Source organism: Polypterus senegalus, chromosome 17 (genome assembly GCF_016835505.1).
Source record: "Polypterus senegalus isolate Bchr_013 chromosome 17, ASM1683550v1, whole genome shotgun sequence".
NCBI classification, from domain to species: Eukaryota; Metazoa; Chordata; class Cladistia; order Polypteriformes; family Polypteridae; genus Polypterus; species Polypterus senegalus.
The window spans coordinates 2,506,291-2,520,952 of NC_053170.1; the positions used below are offsets into that span (position 1 = coordinate 2,506,291).

The 14,662-nt window shown below is 46.8% G+C and overlaps 1 protein-coding gene across 2 annotated transcripts in view; it reads right to left on the bottom strand.

Annotated features, from left to right (window-relative positions):
- Positions 1-911: 911 nt before the first annotated feature.
- The window catches only part of mpp3a (membrane protein, palmitoylated 3a (MAGUK p55 subfamily member 3)), a 51,544-nt gene continuing 37,793 nt past the window's right edge, over positions 912-14,662 (bottom strand). For both annotated transcript variants that reach the window (XM_039740685.1, XM_039740686.1), the window contains exons 12-20: positions 13,191-13,211; positions 11,307-11,348; positions 10,842-11,003; positions 10,330-10,410; positions 8,757-8,850; positions 5,679-5,787; positions 4,091-4,195; positions 2,155-2,344; positions 912-1,094 (exon numbers count right to left, since the gene is read on the bottom strand). In XM_039740685.1, the coding sequence (XP_039596619.1) occupies positions 2,165-2,344; positions 4,091-4,195; positions 5,679-5,787; positions 8,757-8,850; positions 10,330-10,410; positions 10,842-11,003; positions 11,307-11,348; positions 13,191-13,211 (794 nt within the window). In that variant the 3' untranslated portion in view covers positions 912-1,094; positions 2,155-2,164. The remainder of the gene's footprint in view (positions 1,095-2,154; positions 2,345-4,090; positions 4,196-5,678; positions 5,788-8,756; positions 8,851-10,329; positions 10,411-10,841; positions 11,004-11,306; positions 11,349-13,190; positions 13,212-14,662) is intronic.

Consider the following 14,662-nt stretch of genomic DNA (forward strand, 5'->3'; position numbering starts at 1 on the left):
GGCAGCGACTCTTCCACGGAGACCCTCGTGACCGGACCCTTTCTCTATTACTTGGCAGAAGTGAAAGGAGCTGAGAGTCAAACACGGAATCGTAAACCAGAAATTCAAGCCCATAAGCCTTATCGGCGCTCTGGAAATAACCAACACACACACACACACACACACAGAGTCAAAAACACACACACACACACACACACAGTCACACACACGGACAGACAGACAACCACAGACACACAATCACACACACACACACACACACAGACACAGACAACCACAGACAGACAGACAGCCAGAGACACACACACAGTCACAAACACACAGATAGACATTCAAACACACACACGGACAGACAGACAGACAGACAACCACAGACAGATACACACACAGACACAGATAGACATTCAAAAACACACACACACACGGACAGACAGACAACCACAGACACACACACAGACACAATCACACACAGAGACACACACAGTCACAGACACAGATAGACATTCAAAAACACACAGACAGCCAGCCAGCCAGCCAGAGACACACACAGTCACACACACAGAAAGAGACAGACATTCAAAGACACACACAGACGCACACACACGGACAGACAGACACAGACAGACATTCAAACACACACACACACACACAGTTACACATGCGCGCACAGACCCGGCGAGTAACGCGCGCGACCTCTAACTGGTCTCCTCCGCGTGACGTCACACATCGCCGACTCAGACGTCGGGTGACAAAACACGGCGGGGGAACACAAAACGGCGGTGAGCGCAATCGGAACAGCACGAGCACGATATCCGCGGCAAACGGAATTCATAACATCGTCACGACATTGAAACAGAAACCGGAGTAACGACACAAGAGAACAGAACTCCACACAAAGCCGAGAAAGCTCAAAAACTGTTCAATCTGCATAAAAAGGTTTTTATTTGTCCCAGTGCTGAAAGCTTTCATCAAATGAAATATTGCTTGTGTGTTCAGCGAGATCATGAAAAAATAAAGACAATTGTGCAGAGTCGGCGAGCCTCCCCTCGACCCGGGCAGGACATCTGGACAGAGACGGGACCTCCGGGGGCGGTGAGCTGCAATAGAAACAGAAAGGCGACACGTTGTGATTGGCGTCGTGGAAATCCTTTACGTCAATGGGTTACTGGAGAGATGATTCAGACAAGTCCGGGATTTCCAGTTCGGCACATTGTGTTGATTTTAATTTAAGAACAAAAAAAAACCAAAAACAAAAAAAAAAAAACAACCGGAAAAGCTCGTCGACTCCTACTGATGTCTTGGGGTTTATGAGCGGAGGACACGCGCTGTCGCACCCGCCTGCAGCCTCTCTGGGGGTGGAAAAGACACGTTAGAATTCCGACTGGCAAATCCCAAAGTCCAAATAAAAACGACAACACCAGGAGAAGCCCAAGGATGCTGCGGCGTTGAGCCTTTTTCATACCCTAATTTAAATGTCTTTTTTAAATTTATGTATTTATTTTTGACACGTACGGTGCACTTTTAGCGGTCGTCAGCTTTATTCCTAGTGCCAGCTTTCTAGAGTTTCTGGTTTCTACTTTGACTTTAAATTGCTGCACATCCTGCAGCCTGGTACTCGTGTTTAGCTGTGGCATGGGGTTGATTCAATGAATTTGAAACCAAAAGTAGGCAACTCTAAAACTGGGAATAAAAGAAACTCCCGCTAAACAGCTTTTATATCCTCACATCCCCAAATTAGGCCAAATAAGGCATCTGAAAATGGCTGAGTGCTACACAAGCCCAGCAACACCCCGCACAACCCAAGGAGACAGAAATCTAAAATGCAGACCGCTAGTCGTATGCACCTCAGTCTTTTATAGGGGCCATCACACACCACGAGACATGTGACTAACAGCAGGCTCATTGATATGGCGGAAAGCAAAAGAAGTCGCCACCAATGACATTTAAAGACAATAAACAAATGGAAACAAAGGCAATGCTCGTCAAACTTGAAAAACACACCAGCTCATGGGGTCTCCCTCTAAACCTACAGTCCCCCACTACACAGTCAGACCCCAGCCCATGTCTGTGTGCGTTTTTCTATGTGTAATGGGAAAAAAAAAAAAAACTAGGGACAAAAAATGATTCACATAATCCGACTCATAACAGCATGGATACCTGGTGGTCTTCAGGGCCGAACCCAGCTAACTGGTACCCAGAGGGGCTCCCTCTCCAGCCTCTCAAGGATGCTCTTGAGCTCCAAGCAGGCGTTAGACAGGTCGTCCTTCACCAGCACCTTGTCTACCAGATGCCCGTACTGCTCCTCGATGAAGATGGCTGACTGGCGCATTTCCTGCTGCTCCTCTTCCTGTGAGATGAAACGACAAGAAGGGAGAAGGTGAACTGGGCAGCCAGGCACGGACACACAGAATGAGGGGCAGCCATCCTGGACAAGCAGGAGTGAAGTCACTGAGTGACCCGTGCAGAGGCTCAACTTGGAAAGATAGATAGATAGATAGATAGATAGATAGATAGATAGATAGATAGATAGATAGATAGATAGATAGGCACTACATAACAAAGAGATGAAAGGATGAAAGGCACTATATGATTTATAGAAATAGACATAAGGCACCAATTAAATGCAATACACAAAAAATAATAAATATATTAAAGAAGAGAAGTGAAAAGCAAGATAGATAGATAGATAGATAGATAGACCTGAAAGGCACTATATGATAGATAGATAGATAGACCTGAAAGGCACTATATGATAGATAGATAGATAGATAGATAGATAGACCTGAAAGGCACTATATGATAGATAGATAGATAGATAGATAGATAGATAGATAGATAGATAGGCACTAGATAAGATAGATAGATAGATAGATAGATAGATAGATAGATAGATAGAAAGATAGATCTGAAAGGCACTATATGATAGATAGATAGATAGATAGATAGATAGATAGATAGATAGATAGATAGATAGATAGATAGATAGATAGATAGATAGATAGATAGACACTATAAGATAGATAGATAGATAGATAGACACTACATATCAAAGAGATGAAAGGATGAAAGGCACTATATGATTCATAGAAATAGACGTAAGGCACCAATTAAATGCAATACACAAAAAATAATAAATATATTAAAGAAGAGAAGTGAAAAGCAAGATAGATAGATAGATAGATAGATAATGAAAGGCACTATATGATAGATAGATAGATAGATAGATAATGAAAGGCACTATTTAACAGATAGACAGATGTGAAAACCACCACAGAATAAACATGTGTGTGATCAGCACACTACAACATTTATTTATATAGCACATATTCATACAAAAAGTAGCTCAAAGTGCTTTAAATAATGAAGAATAGAAAAATAAAAGACACAGTAAGAAAATAAAATAAGTCAACATTAATTAACATATAATAAGAGTAAGGTCCGATGGCCAGGGTGGACAGAAAAAACAAAAAAAAACTCCAAAGGCTGGAGAAAAAAATAAAATCTGCAGGGATTCCAGACCACGAGACCACCCAGTCCCACTATATCTATGGATAGATCTATGTGAAAGGCACAGTATAATAAATACTTGTGAAAGGCACTATATACTAGATAGATAGATAGATAGATAGATAGATAGATAGATAGGTGTGCAAGACCCTATATAATACTGTTATAACAATAGATGGAATGATATGAAATGTGCTATATTATACCAATATAACTGATAGATAGCTTTGAAAGGTGCTATATAATACAATTATAAAAACATATCATATGAAAGACGCTATATAATAATAATGATTAGATAGATAAATATGAAAGGCACTATATAATAGATAGATAGATAGATAGATAGATAGATAGATAGATAGATAGATAGATAGACACTATATAATAGAGAGCTAGAGAGATAGATATGAAAGGCACTATATGAGAGACAGACAATATCCTTACTGTAACATAGTACATGGGACATTATGGACCCCCCCCCCACACACACATACATAAGGTGCTGAGCATCACTGGATCTTTTTGCCCACCCAGTCCAGTCTCTCATCCGCTTGAGCTCCCGTGTACCCCCATATGTGCCCACCTGCTCTCCTGCACCAGCGCTGCGTCTCCGGCGCCCCTCCAGCAGACGTGGCTTCACAAAGATGACATAAGGCTTAAACTCTTCTGTCCGTAGGATTTTCAGCGCCTGCAGAGACACAGCAAGAGAGGATCTGAAAGGCTTAGACAAGTCAGAGAGGACAGGTGATTAGGCTGGCACAGAGAGCTGGGTACGTCCGATGGCAGCACAGCCTGGCACTGGCACGTCATGTTATCAAAGTCCTTGAAAAGGAAGAGGAAAAAGTGCCTGGACAAATGGCAGACATCGAGTGTGTGACTGCGCAGCCCTCTGACGGTGACCCTCTTACTGTCCCCAGCCTCTTCTATGGCTGCAGCACTGTGGCGCCCCCTGTCTGTGACTCTGTGAAGTTCTCCATCACTTTTTCTTGCCTGCTCTACTGTGTGCTGATGTTGGAATGACAGACGCATAAAATGAAGACAACACCATGTAATGCCCTCTGTGGTGATCACTATGAAGACTAAAACTTTAATTGTAATTAAATCAAACACTTTTACTGTGTGCTTTGTTAAAATTGCTTGTGAAGGAAGATGCAGGAGGGACAGAACTGGGCAACAGAAGCCCCCAAAAACAAGAAGGAAATAGATGTGGGTATCAGAAACATGTCTTTAGTGTGGATGGGCTCCATTTTGTATAGCAGATGTTTAGAAGCCCCGCCTCCTTTGACCAGTAGGTGGCAGCAAACTGTTCCTTGAGGAAACATGTGGGACCCCCCAATGCCTGTCATGGATGGCACCTGGCCTAGTAATGGTGAGTTGGGGGCTCCGGGGTGCTGGAGTGCCTGGTGGGGCCAGCAGAGGGAGCTCTGAGGGGATGAATATGAATAATTAGCTCTTGACTCTGACTTGAAAAGTATATGAGGGGTTGTGGGGGGACGAGTGTGGACAAGGACAGAGTGGCAGGAGGTGACACTGGGGGGGGGTCGTGTGTGCACAGTCCTCTTTCAGCACTCTATTTTATCTTGCTGTGTTCCCCTAATTTTGAATGTTTGGCCTCCCTGTCAGGACGCCCCCTTCAGTTAGCCCCTCTAACTATGGCGCTCTTTGCTGTTTCCGATTTTTGCGATTATTCCTGGGACTTTCACACCCTTCTTAGATTTTACTGCTTATCTTGATTTTTGAATTTGACCCTCTGTCATGTGTTTTGGATTTTTATATTTAGCGCTTTGTTGCCTTTTTGTTTATGGGTTACCTGGGTAACGACTCAGGTGTGCAGCCCATGACATCCTGGAGGTGACGGGATGACTGCTGGCCAGTTTGGTCACATCCCTGTCCCAGATTGTGTCATTTTGTTTGCACTTTGGAGACAACTTTTATCTCTCTTTTTTGACTTTAATTTTTGTTTCTCATCTTATGGTTTTGGTGGTCCCGGTGACACCCCTTGCTTGCCCTTTGACCTTGTGTCTCCTCTACTGATCCTTTTTGTTTTTTCTACCTTAGCACACCATCTCTTGATTGGCTCCTAAAGGCGCTATATAGATATGGACTGTTTCTAGCACTCTAGAAAATCAGGACCCCTTTAATGGCACCCAGATGATGATTTCTCCATTTACCTCTGGCTGGACGTCCACCAGGCATAGCTTGTTTTTGGTGAGGACGCTGCGAATGGCCTCCAGGCTCGTGCCGTACAGGTTGTCCTTGTACTCTCCGTGTTCGACAAATCTACAAAGACACAGACATGAGAAGGCAGACCATGTGATCAAAGCGGCCATAATGGTACGCAGAGCCCAGGAAAAGCCCGAGGGGGTCTTTGAAGCATTGAACTTAGAAGTTTGAATATCAACGGTGGGCACCAAGCACTTAAGGACAAAACAGACAAACTGCAATGGTGCTCGCCAGCTCAGCTGAGCTCTGATTGGTGGAGACTCCTGACAGTTACACCAGCCAGCAGACAAAAGAAATGGAGGGCAGGGAAGGCCAAAGGGAACAGAATTCATCTTCAGATTACAGAAATGCGCCTTTCTAGAATGAAGGCCGTCCCCATGGCACTACAGAATCAGGCTGCAGTTGTGTACTTGATGATCAGAACATTAGGACATTAGGAACACTTGACGGGATGAGGGCATTCAGGGCAACAGAGCTCGCCAACCTTGAGGGGTATTGGAGGCAACGAGGGTAGTGTGAGCAGAAAAGGGGGACACATGTACAGTAAGGGCAGTTCAAAGAAAGTCCCCGAGAAAGAGAGAGAGGCCAGCATGTCATCACGCCAGTGCAGAAGAAAAGGCAAAGCCAGCTGGCACTCTACAAAATGCCCCTGAAGAACAATCAGTAGACGGGGGCAGCCGGGACTTGGAGGTGGGCAATGTCCAAAGGTCCTTCAAGACACAAGAGGGTAGACGACACAGGGTGATAGGAACGGCAGAACCCAGCTTATAGATAGAGATGTAAGCCACAGAGGGAGAAGGGTCCGGCTGCAGACCTCCGGAGCTGTGCAATTCAGTGTGGTCAGCTTGGCAGTGCCACACACTCGGGTATACACAGTACAGACTGTTGTAAGGGTACGCCTGGGGTGTTAAAGGGGATTGGGATGTTTATTCATGCAGTCTCTGATTCCATCTTTACAGCGGAGGAACAACACCTGAAAAAAAAAACGGGCATCACTTCCTATTCCAGCAATCTAGGATAAAGATAAAGAACAGAGAGCTGGAGCTGGATGAATGATCTTGCTATTCCTTCTGGCTCCACAAGAGGGCGCCAAACACCAAGAGACTGTATTTTGGAGCAAGCGTTCATTAAGATCACATTAAATGGGAATATCCTGGTTAGACCCCCAGTACTTCTTTATTTATAAAGCTATATTGGTTCTGCAGTCTGTGAAAGATAGGGGGCGCCGTCAAGGCAAAAACAGTGCAGATGAGTCCAAAATAAATACAAAAAAAAAATCCTTACTAAAAAAAAGCAGGGATGATCATAGGAAACAAATGCAATATAACGCAAACCAAAGGGAAAATAACAAACGTCTGCCACCTTTCTCCATCTTCTTTTGGCTGCTCCCATTAGGGGTCCCCACAGCAGATCATCTTCTTCCATATCTTTCTGTCCTCTGCATCTTGTTCTGTTACACCAACACCTGCATGTCCTCCCCTAACTACATCCATAAACCTTCTCTTAGGCCTTCCTCTTCTCTTCCCTGGCAGCTCTGTCCTTAACATCTTTCTCCCAGTATACCCCTCATCTCTCCTCTGCACATGTCCGAACCTACGCCATCTCACCTCTCTGACTTTGAGCTGACCCTCTGATGTCCTCATTTCTAATCCTGTCCATCCTCGTCACACTCAATGCACATCTTGCCATCTTTAACTCTGCCACCTCCAGCTCTGTCTCCTGTGTCACCATCTCCAGCCCATATAACATAGCTGATCTCACTACCGTCCTGTAGATCTTCCCTGTCACTCTTGTTGATACCGGTCTGTCACCAATCACTCCTGACACTCTTCTCCAGTCACTCCACCCTGCCTGCACTCTCTTCTTCACTTCTCCTCCACACTCCCCATTACTCTGTACTGTTGATCCCAAGTATTTCATCTCCTGTACCTTCGCCAACTCTACTCCCCTCATCCTCTCCATTCCACTGACCTCCCTCTCATTCACACACTTTTATTCTGTCTTGGTGGTCCTACTGACCTTCATTCCTCTCCTCTCATATCTCCACCTCTCCAGGGTCTCCTCCACCTGCTCCATACTCTCACCACAGATCACAATGTCCATGGGGACTCCTATCTAATCTCATCTGTCCACCTGTCCATCACCATTGCCCAATAAAAAAGGGCTCAGAGCCAATCCCTGATGTAATCCCCCCTTCGTCACTCCTACCTCAGACCTCACCACAGTCACACTCCCCTCGTTCATATCCTGTGCCACTCTCACGAACTTCTCTGCCACTCCCGACCTCCTCATCCAACACCACAGCTCCTATCAGTCACCCTGTCATTTTCTTTCTTTAGGTCCACAAAGACGCAATGCAACTCCTTCTGTTCTTCTCTCTACTTCTCCATCAACATCCTCAGAGCAAACATCACATCTGTGGTGCTCTTTCCTGGCATGAAACCACCCTGCCACCTCTCTAAGCCTTACAAATGGGGTGGTTTTCCAGGTACCCCAAAATCCTGGGTTTACTTGAGCCGACTCACCTCTGGACTGAAAGCTGGCTGGAGTCACCTCAGGGGCCAGCCTTGGTGTCAGACTCCTTGACCACCGTGAGGCATTCCTGCTGACCTGATTCTTAACTCCCACCTAACAGGGCAGAGAGTCCCCTGCTATAATGCGGAGGGCTTTTTCTATTTGTTGTCCCCCATTTTGATTGTTCCCATTGCTTTGCTACCCCCCTAGATGGTCACTACTGTTCTCTGGACTGCTGCTGCCCCCCACCATACCCCTGATGGCATCTCACCCTCTCCTCAGGCAAGACAATTAGCCTCCTTTTCTTTCACTATTGGTCCTCACAGGTCTTTCCTCAGTTTGTGGTGGTCCTTTTGTCCTGCGCTGCCCCCTATAGTTTGATCTCCCGAGCGAAGGTGAGATGATTACTTTCTGCCACATCCGCCTCACTGTGCTTCAAAGCCACTCGGATCCTTAGAAACCTCAAAGCTCCTTCTTTGACTTAACGCGTGAAGTCGCCGCTCGAGACTCACTTGTTATTCTGGACGTCCCCTTCAAACGTCTGCTTGGACACAAAGTGATATTCCACCCCTTCCTTCTCCTGGCTTTTCTTGGGCCTTGTGGTGTCTGAAAAGAGAGAAGATGTGAGGGCTAAAGGTCAAGAAGAAGGAACGATAGAAAGGCTGCTGCTGCAGATCAGCCAATCACATGTACACATTAGGGGGCGTCAAGGTCCACAGCAGCCAATCACAGGCCTGCATTTCCTTAACGTGTACCACAGCTGAGCCAATCACAAGCTCACGTTGCATTGAGGTGTGCGTCAGATGTGACTCTCGTACTTCTTGAACCTCTGTGTCGTTTTTACACAGGAATATTACGATTTTTAGAAGTTGTCGTACATCCACGTTGGGGGACCTCCTCGCAGGCTCAGTCGAGGTATGGAATGACCCACCGAGGTGAGGGGGCCGCCGCCGTTAACGCGGTCTTTTCCTTCTTTCTCCTCCCAGTCGAAGGGAATTTGCAGCGCCCCTCCTAGTCCCACCAACATTAAACCCCCGGGCATCCAGGAAGGAGCCGTCACATTTAGGGAGACGGAGCTCCGCTGAAGGCCGACACCTTGACTGTTCTTCAAATCGCTGCTGCAGGGCCTCGCGCCTTCGACTTTCATTTACGTTCTGTTCCTGATTATTTTCCCGTCCTCGGGCGAATCAAAGAGACGTTCCGGTTGGCGCTGTCCTGAACTGTCATTCCTGCACCAGGCCACAATGGATACAGAATATTACTGTTATGCCAGTGATGTCATCAGCGGGTTCTGGGGAGTTTTTCACCTTCCCGTTTGGAAATGATCAGAAGTGTTAGGACCACCTTGGGAACGGCGGGTGTCCAGTGTGATGTTGGGAGTCCGAGAAAACAACCAAGAAATGGGCAGATGAACTGAGAAGATCAGAGCATCAGTGAGACGTTTGAACCGGGCACCAAGACCCAGACGCCAAGTCGAATAAGCACCTCCCACTAACTCAGTGACAGCAGCCCCTCACTAACGCCACGAGTTAACGTCTGATTTTGAGGAAGATCCAACATTAGGATAGCGAAGTCTGTGAGCCGCCATCTTTTATAGGCCTGCAAAGAGGAGTCATGAATAGTCACAAAAACAGAATGCCACCTGGCATCGAGATGAGCTCATTGGCATAACATTAAAGTAAAGTCTGTAAACTCCCATGATATGCCGTAAAGACCCCAGGGAAGTCACAACATGGATTCACGACATTGACGTCCATTTTCTTTATCAGATTTTAATTCGCTCTTCTCAGAATTCCTTTGAAACCACAAGCTTCGTTATATTCTCACTTTCCAAAATGGCCACAGACCCCTAATCTGTGATGTCTTCTGGGGGGCTGCACGCACACACACTCACACATACTGACCCCAACAGGGGCCGTTCAACAATCATCAAAGAAGTTGCATGAAATGCATCAAAATGTTGATTTCCATTGGCAGCCGCTCCTTGTGCCATTCATGTGCCCGCCATAACTGCTGGGTGGTCTGCTTAACCTCAGCTAAACCCACATCACCGAGTTCAACCCGCTCCCCAAATTGGTGACTTACGAGGGACGGCCACTCCGTAGTGCTGGGGGTCCTCGGCAATCACCTTCTGCTTGAGCTCATTGATCCGCGCCCCCAGAGATCCTGCAATGACAAGGGTAGAGGAGGTTAAGAGCAGGGGGGGTCTCCATTTGTTGGCAGGTGTCTTTATACTGGGTGCCAGGCTGGAGTTCTCACTACCACCTCAGTCAACCCAAGACTGCATAGCTGGAAGTTCTCACCACGCAGGATGTGTCTGTCTGGCCAGCGCAAGCCCCCTCCTGTCCTCCCACACCAAGGTGACATCTCATTTGGTCCTGACCTGGCCACAGACCCCTTGGTCACATCAGCCTCGCCGTCCATCAGATGTCTGAAGACGCTGGCCATGCTTGGGCCTCTCGAATGTCCCACGCGCTCCAAGGCATTCTATCAGCCTCCCAAGCTGTGCTCCTTCTCCATTGAACCCTTTGCTCCTGACCCACACATGCACAAAGTGTCCCCCTTTTGGGACAGGATATGCCCGCCCACCCACATACCGATGAGAATGACCAGCCGAGGTCGCTCGCTGGGGTGCATCTGGTACTGCGTGACCTCCTCATAGCTCAGGATCTCCGGCTCGGCGGGCTCCGTCTGTTTGGCTTCGTTTTGTGCCGCCTGCCTCTCCTTTCTGCTGAGGCGAAAACTCCGGCGCAGTCCCGCTGAGGGGAGAAGGACACACAAGGCAATGGTTCAAACTGGGAAGCTCCAGGAGACAGGGAGAAGATATCAAGGAGGAGAGCAGACCCGTCCGAGCCTGCAAGTGTGCCCCATACTGGTCTGAAGCATCATCCCAGTAACATAACTGGCCGTCAGGACCACCACAGCCACAGTGGACGGCCAGTTTACAGTCAGAAGGAGGTGGCCGCACCAGCACTTGTTACAGGGAGGCTTGTGATTGGCCATCACACTGAGTTATTAATTGTGGTGTCCCACGGGCGGTCAGCTGTGCAGCCGTTGCTCACCTATGTACTGTCCATTGAAGTAGCCTTCACAGTCGCAGTCCTCTGGAAAGAGCAGCGAGAAAAAGAGGGGCGTTAGGATTGTGTTCAAGAGGGGAGGACACCCCCCACCACCCCTGGACCCCAAAAACACAGAACATTAAGGACAGGGCCTGCTGTGACACAAATCAAGCTGGTCATATGGGTGAGTGGGCACTCAATCACATACGCTTGATTCAAAATCCACACTGGGCACGTGTTGTCATTTTGGGAAAACTGCACGCCATGTCGATAAGAAAATAACCGAGAGCTCCTTCAACAGCCTGGCCTTGGATTGACCGCCCACGATGACAGAGCAGACCTGGGGACAAACACACATCTGAGGGGCAACAATGGAGGTTCAACTTTTAGAATAAAGGGGGGGGGGTTGATGAATCTGAGGAGACACTTTGGGCCCAAAGGGGAGGAAGTGCTGCTGTCCTGTGGGGCTGTGGACGTGGCACTGGCTATGGCTAACAGAAGAAGAAAACTGAAATAGAGAAATGTTGGTCCTCATCTGTACTACCAGCGCCCACCAGCAGATGGCACCGATATCACATGTCTGTATTACTGATGCACAATGTGCTCATGCTGTATATATATTTAGGTATTCAAAAATATGCAAATGTTATTCATAAGGTTTCTCTTCTTTCATGTTAATGTTGTCTTTATTTGTTAATAAGATCAATTCAGTCGTTTCATAAAAACCAAAGGTGGAGATTTTACAGGTGTATTGTGAGGCCAATGACGTCATAAAAACAGCAGCTGTCGCCAGCAAAGTCAGATTAAAGGTACTTAGTGGTGCAGTGAGGGACAGAGTGAGGTCAGATATGGGGGGGGGTCAGGTGGGAGGTTAGGTGTAGAGGCACTCAGATGTGGGTGGAGTCAAGTGTAGCTATGGTGACATATGAGGGGAAGGTGTGGGTGTGGCCAGTTAGTTGTGGATGTAACCAGATGTGGGTGGAGTCAGGTGTAGATACAGTTAGATGTGGGTGGGGACAGATGTGGTGGATTCAGGTCTCAGTTCCTCACCGTTTACAGATGGAGTGACGTTGGATGCGTAGACTCCACATCCTTTTTGCCTTATTGATTATTTGATTAAGTAATTACATATTATATTACTGATTTTTGATTTCAACATCAGTTATTTTATTTGGTAACAGTCTGACATCTCACCCCACTCATATCTAATCTGCCTCATTCCTTGTCACATCAGCACAAGGACCTTCTCTGTTTTTTCTACCGTGAAAATGTTCATTTGAATTTAAACCTTTCTGTGAAGAGCTCCCAACCCGAGTTAAATCAAATGCAATGCCACAGTGAACCAGCAGGTGGCGCCAATGTGCCTGTGTGAGGTTTGTGCACTTGTCACGTGTTTGTGCGGAGCTCGGTGAAATTCTTCTTGCATGTGCTACTTTGCCACGTGACACGGACTGGCGAGGACGTCTGAGGTCTCAAGCGCCTTTATCACCAGTAGCGCTAACGTTCATTTGAAATGGGGGCTCTAAGGTCTCTTTGCTTTTGGTGTAGATAAGCATAAGCTACAAAGGGGCTTAAACCAGAACAACCCCAAACACACACACACCCAAGGGTTCAAAACTACAGACGCCACTTATCACTTGCACTAAAATGAAAAGCAGCAGGTGGCGCTGTGCAGAGCGGGGCGATTCAACTGAGGTTTGGAATTTCTGCTAACTTTAAAGTGCGATGGGACTGTGCAGTACCACAGAACACCAGCAGATGGCAATGATGTGAAGAGAGCGTCCAGCATACCTGAGCTGGCTGAAACCGGCCTGTGTCAAAAAGAGGCGCAGAAGACTAGAATCAAAAGACCCTCGGGCCCCTAAGCCCACCATCACGATCACTCACCTTTATCACAGGCCTGGTCATCTGAGTGGATAGCAGAAGAAAGAAAAAAGAAGAACCCAATAATCCTGATAATCTGAGGTCGTTCTAAACATAAGTGCAGTTACTCAGCTTACTGTGTATAGTGCCTTACACACTACACTTGCCATAGGGGAGTGACACCCCAAACCCCACCTCTATGGCAAGTCTAACAGTTAATCTTTTCACAGTTGTATCCAACACCCCCACTTTGCGCCCCCCCCTGCCAAAAAAAGCAAAAGCTCTAGGATCCAGAAACTCTCTGGGGGTCATTGTTTCCCCACAAGAAGCCCCCCAAGGTCCAATTTACTTAATTTTTATAGCACTTTTCATACTAAGCACTGCCACAAATAACTTTACAGAGCAATCTATCTGTTCTGGATATTTGATTAGCGGAGTCGACCGAAAAAGTCTACAATTATATAGCGCCTTTCAAAGCTTGTCACAAAACTCCCTCAGTACTCCATATAGTACCTGCAATACCGGAGCTTTATGCAGTACCCCTCATAGTGGGCACTGCTATAATGTCTTCTGCAATATAGCGCCTTGCAGATGTGCTGCCTCTCATAGTTCAGATTTCATGACATCAGATGGGTTGGCATGAGATGAGTGTTCAGCTCTGCCCCCTCACAGCTTGAGCTAAATCTTTTGGTATCCATTGGGCATCCATAATATCAGTGTCACTACAAATAAAAGGTAGAGCCCTAAAAGATGCCCATTCACATCTCACAGTTCAGACTTGTCATGAAATCTGGGGAAAAAAATGCCCACACTGTGCAAAGGAAGCTCAAACCTGGGACTTGCCACTCACATGCCAGGTGGCATCATTCACTTTTAGGTCATCTGGAGCTCACTGTCGGGCACCGGCCGTCCATCATAAGTGTTGCCTCAAAGTGCTAGAGAGGGCGATGCTCCATGATGCCAACTGGGATGACAGGCTGGCATGCCAGGACACATCCTTGAAAACATTTATATAGCATCTTTCATAAAAGGAAACAACTTTTTTCAAAAACCTGGTATTTTATACAGCGCCTTTTATAGTTTGCTTTGTCACAAGAAACAGCGCGACTCCCTTCCTACTCTATATAGCACCTTTCACACGCATCAGCCCATTGCCCATTAGCACCTTCCATAAAAATTAATACTGAGCTTTATTTTAATAGTGGGCAGTGCATTAATAATTTGTGGAATATAGCGCCTTTCATATATAACAGCCCTCATTTGCTCAGGGAAACTTATGAATTCTGATTATCAACTTCAAATGACTGGCACCTGGGAGAAAAACCACGAGGTAAAACTTATGAAATGCTGCAGGTGGACCAGCAGAGGGCGCTGAGCCCCTAACAGCAGGACATGTCACTGCCAAGCCTTAGTACAACGATAGGGGGCACCGTGATACAGGAGGTACCAGCATTGAATTAAGGTGATCGCCAAGTTCCCCCCGAGCTTCAAATGAA